Source organism: Coffea arabica, chromosome 10e (genome assembly GCF_036785885.1).
Source record: "Coffea arabica cultivar ET-39 chromosome 10e, Coffea Arabica ET-39 HiFi, whole genome shotgun sequence".
Lineage (NCBI taxonomy): Eukaryota > Viridiplantae > Streptophyta > Magnoliopsida > Gentianales > Rubiaceae > Coffea > Coffea arabica.
In genome coordinates this window covers 9,993,277-9,998,430 of record NC_092328.1, presented here as the reverse complement: position 1 = coordinate 9,998,430, position 5,154 = coordinate 9,993,277, and the positions used below count along the sequence as shown (strand labels likewise).

General features: G+C 35.8%; 1 protein-coding gene across 2 annotated transcripts; it reads left to right on the top strand.

Annotated features, from left to right (window-relative positions):
* The first annotated feature begins 836 nt into the window (after positions 1-836).
* Positions 837-4,327, top strand: LOC113711763 (protein NRT1/ PTR FAMILY 5.10-like). 2 transcript variants are annotated; one of them, XM_027234958.2, is made up of 4 exons: positions 837-1,314; positions 1,550-1,767; positions 1,838-2,376; positions 3,424-4,327. In XM_027234958.2, the coding sequence occupies exons 1-4, from the start codon at positions 1,173-1,175 to the stop codon at positions 4,253-4,255; spliced, it is 1,731 nt and encodes a 576-aa protein (XP_027090759.1). In that variant the 5' UTR covers positions 837-1,172; the 3' UTR covers positions 4,256-4,327. The 2 variants fall into 2 exon arrangements, with proteins under 2 accessions (XP_027090759.1, XP_071924081.1); XM_072067980.1 differs by having other exon boundaries at positions 1,174-1,314; positions 1,881-2,376.
* Positions 4,328-5,154: the final 827 nt, after the last annotated feature.

The window sequence follows — 5,154 nt, the reverse complement described above, 5'->3', positions numbered from 1 at the left end:
ATTTTTTTTTGATTTTTTTATAATGTTTTTAGTAGGAAAAGACGGAATTTAAGAAACAATAAGGAAAAAAGGGATTTGATCCTAAAAATTTCTAATTCTTGGAACTTCAATTCTTGAATACAAGAAGAAGTGAAATTGAACAGCAAAATTACGTTAATGACAACTATTACCAAATTCGGTAGTGAAATATGTCTTTAAAAGGCCAACAATTCAGTATTTTTTTCTCCTCTCTTTTTGTGAAACGTAATCAAACTAACCTTTGAACATATTTAGCCAAGAGAATAACATCATTAGCGTCAAAATTCATACTGTGAAGCTTGAGTGTTGAACCAGCAGTTTCTATTTAATCTGGCCTAGTTTTGATGAGTCAGCTAGCTAGGACCATGTTCTCCATTATTGTCCTGGCTTCATTTGTACCATCCCTCCAAATTACTCCCAAAAGTAAAGCTACCTCTCTACCAGCCAAGCAAATCATACTTAGTTCGACCCCTTATCCTTCAAGTTAAAAGCAGTGTTTCAAAAACTGAATCGGACAAGCCTATTGAACTATTCGAATCACGTTGAATGTCTTTAAAAAAAACAATTAAACCAGTCAAACCTCTTTAAAAACTAGTGTCATGGCCAATTCATGATTTGAATAGTCCAACTCGAATTGGTCAAAATGGGTAAAAACCCGAATTTTGTAACCAGTTCCTACTAAATTTCTCTGCTTATTTTTTACTTTTAAAGACATTCAATTTACATAATGATAAAAGAATAAAAAAGGAAAATCTTTGAACTAATTCATTCAACGGTTCGGATTTTAAAATATTGGTTAAAAAGAAAAAGGTACATTGGCTCTGCTGGGTAAGTATGCGATTCTGACTGTCAAACCTTTCTTCTCTTGCCTTTCTTTTTTTTTCCCCCTTCATTGTAAAGTCTTTCTTGAATCAAAAATCAAAAATTAAAAAAAAGAATCCCATACTTGTAGAAAAATATTCTGTTCGTCCTCTCTCACTTTAGCTTTTGTGGATTTCATTTTTCAAAAAATATAGAACTCCTCAGCCTGCATAAAACTGAGGCAGAGATGCCATTTTAATCTCCCCAAAGCTGCTCCTTTAAGTCCTGTTCATGCAATCATTGAATAGTTTAATGCTTGATTTCATTCCAATTGGAGCATCCCCTATAGAGTGATGAGTGGAAGCAGAAGCACGGAACCCCAAACTCCACTCCTTGCCACTGATAATGAACCACTGGATGGTTATACAGATTACAAGGGCTGTCCAATTAAACGATCCAAATCAGGTGGATGGAGATCGGCATCTTGCATCCTAGGTTAGTAAACACTAATATTACTGCAACAGGTACTCAGCTATCAACTCCTTTTTTTTTCCCCTTTTCTTTTGTCTTTGTTGTAGTTTATTCTGCGAATTAAGAAGCAGGAACGGAGAACTTCCACTCGACTTAAGAGGAAGAAGAAGTGATTATTGCAGCTGAGACTTGGGAAAAATGTAAACTGAGCCTTAATATGAAATGGTTTTTTGACTGTGTGGGCGTAATTGATTTACAGCTGCAGGAAGTCTTGAGAGGTTTGCATATTTTGGAATAGAATCAAATCTCATTAACTATCTGACCGGGCCAATTGGAGAATCTGTTGCAACAGCTGCGGCTAATGTCAATACATGGGTTGGCGTAGTTTCACTTGTACCAATTTTTGGAGCATTTGTGGCCGATTCCTTCCTTGGCCGCTACAAATCAATCATCATTGCTGCCATTCTCTACATCTTGGTAGGTGTCTCTGCTTTCTTTTTCCTTTTTACATCTTTTCTGCACTGATACCAAGGATATAACGGTCCAGGGACTCGGATTGTTGACCCTTTCTGCAACGATTACTCCAATAGTTACCGGAGCTTCAGATTTCCAAGATAGAACCAAGAATGAATCAGGGCCTGAATCACCTGATAAGTATATCAAAGCTTTGTTTTTTGGATCACTGTATCTGGTTGCACTGGCGCAAGGATATAACACCTTTCTTCAAGCCTTTGGAGCCAATCAATTTGATGAAAAACATCCGGAAGAGAGCATAGCCAAGAGCTCATTCTTCAACTGGTGGTTTTGTGTCGGGGCCATGGGTGCAATAGCTACACATTTAATCTTACCTTACATTCAGGACAACATAAACTGGGGCATTGGTTTTGGGATTCCATGTCTGGCCGTGATAGTCGGGCTTATCCTGTTTTTACTGGGAAACAAAACGTATCGATTTCCTGCCACAATAGGTGATAAAGAGGTAGAAATCCGTTATGGGAAGAAGGACAAGGGATTCAAGAAAAGCATCAGTGCTTTGTACATTGTAGCTCCCTCATCAAGCCGTGAAGAAAGCCCTCTGCATGACGAGTAAGGATTTTTTTTTCTTTTTTCTTTTTTTATTGATCTGATTAAAAGTTGATCTCATAGATTTATTCTCTTCGACATATGAAGCAGGCATTTGATTTAAGCTCGAATCCAAAACAGCACATCCGAAAGAAAATCAAGTTCCCTTATTGTAAATCTATGGGCAAATTATATTTTACCCCCCTATGGTTTAGTGTTTTTTGTACACAACCCTCATATGGTTTTAAAAGCTATACATAACTCACATCATGGTTTGGATTAAAGTCTCAAAATAACGGAAATGATTGTTCGTAAAGGAATCTTTAAAAATGTCGAAATTATCTTTATTTAAAAATTAAAATGGCTGAAATGACCAAAATATATAAACATAATATGCATGACGCACTAATTCCGTATAATTTTATATTTTACGATAAAACCCCCTTATGATTTAATACTTTATCATATAATCCCCTTATGGTTGTCAAAATATACATATAATTCCCATGTGGTTGATAAATAATTTTTAACTTTATATAGAGGTATTTTTGATATTTTAGATGACTCCGTTATAAATTGCAAATTTCGTTACTTTGACACTTTAATCCAAATCATAAGGGAGTTATGTATATTTTTTGAAACTATGAGGGGATTATATACAAAAACACTAAATCACAGGGGGTAAAGTGTAATTTGCCCTAAATCTATTTTCAAATCTGATGCATTGAGCCCAATTATCAACCAATGATTGTATCATCCATCTCACTGAAAAAATGTGTCACTCATAACTTTGGCACACAAAACAATTCTTGTTTAGAAATACACCTTTCTAGACAAAATAAGGATAATCAAAATTTTGAGCTGATTGGCAGTAAATTCCCTTTAAAACCAAGGATTAAACTTTTAACTTGCATTGGATTGTTGCTCCATATTCAGATCCTAGTTCCAAATTCAGGCAACCCCTTCCCGTATTCCTTTGATGCTGTCTTGCGGTACTCATTGCATGTGGTCGGTGCTTGCCAATATCCACGTTTTCTGATCATCCTTGCTAATGTAGCATTTTCTGGACAGGTTTCTCAAGGATGATTCGCCTCCTGCAGGTGATGATTCAACAAACATTAATGAAACCTCTAGCAAGACTAAAGAAATAAAGGAAGTTTTAAGGCTGTTTCCAATATGGGTAACCTGTTTAACGTATACAATTGGGCATGCTCAATCCTGCACATTATTTACGAAGCAAGCAACAACACTTGACAGATCAATAGGGCAAAGTTATAGTATACCAGCTGCAGCACTTCGGATTATCATCGCCCTTTCTGTAGTGTTCTGTAGCATAATTTATGATCGAATTTTCGTCCCAATTGCGAGAAGGATAACAAGATATTCCTCTGGGATAACAATGCTTCAGAGAATAGGAATTGGCATGGCAATATCTGTCCTGAACATGGTCATTGCAGCTGTGATTGAGAAGAAAAGACTCAAAACTGCTCGAGATTTTGGTCTCCTCGACATTCCTAATGCAACAGTTCCCATGAGCTTTTGGTGGTTGGCGCCTCAATATTTATTATTTGGACTAGTTGATGTGTTGATTAACGTAGGAATGCAGGAATTCTTCTATGATCAGGTGCCTACAGAATTAAGATGTTTAGGCCTCTCTTTTTCCCAGGGGACCATAGGCATAGGCGATTTCTTGAGCAGCTTTCTGGTCTCTATGATTGACAAAATTACAAGCCAAGGGGGTAGAGAAAGTTGGTTCTCAGATAACTTAAATCGAGCACATGTTGATTACTTCTATTGGCTGCTTGCTGGAATAGGTGTTGTGGGTTTAATTCCATTTGTCTGTTTAGCAAAATCTTACATTTATAGGGAACCAAATAATATCAAAAACGATTCTGATGTATAGATTTACATGTACTGATTAAAGTAGGAATGCTGAAATTTTTCTATGATCAGGTGCCTACTGAATTAAGATGTTTCGGCCTCTCTTTTTCCTATGGTACCATAGGCGTAGGGGACTTCTTACGCGGTATTCTTGTCTCTGCGATTGATAAAGCTGCAAGTCATGAGGGTAGTGAAAGTTTTTTTTTAAATAAGTAGGGGAGGGATGGGATTGAAGAAACGGATAGGAGAAAAGGACAACTTGAATCCAAGACATAAATCGAGCATGTCTTGACCACTTCTATCGGCTACTTGCTGGAATAGCTATGTGACCGAAAAGGCCTTAGTCTAATGGTTAAAATTAAGGGTCAAGGAATTACAGGTTTTAATCCCCTACTCGTTCCTCATTTTTTAAATTCCACCCTTCTCTTGCAAAAAAATCTATATACTATATTAAAGGCATCAATATGGTTTGGTAATTTAGTAATTTAATTTTCACTTTCCAATAATACCCTTGTCATAAATAATAAGGATTACAATATGTATTCAAATCCAGTTTCTAACATTAGCATGGGTATTTGTATACTATTGATGATGACGTTTTGTGTTAGGAAAAGAATTTTATGGAACTAAACTTCCTCATAAAATATAGTTAGATATGGAATGCGGTTGCTTTATAATGTTAAATGGGAAAATCATTTAAAACGTCTCTTACATTTCGCCAAATGAATTTTTTCACCCTTTATTTTTAAAATGTTAATTTTATATCCCTTACAAATTCCAATCAACAAAATTTGATCCCAACCTAAATTTTTGACAACTTTTTAACTTGAAATCACCGCATGACCCACCTGCAGTCTTTTTTATATAGAAAAGGGTCAAATCCTACTTTTTTGGAAACAAAATTAATATGAATTGAGTTTG

Coding starts and splice junctions, on each gene's coding strand:
- LOC113711763 (XM_027234958.2), top strand. CDS start 1,173: ATGAGTGGAAGCAGAAGCACGGAACCCCAAACTCCACTCCTTGCCACT. Junction 1,315..1,549: donor ATCGGCATCTTGCATCCTAG/GTTAGTAAACAC, acceptor ATTGATTTACAG/CTGCAGGAAGTCTTGAGAGG. Junction 2,377..3,423: donor GAAAGCCCTCTGCATGACGA/GTAAGGATTTTT, acceptor TTTTCTGGACAG/GTTTCTCAAGGATGATTCGC.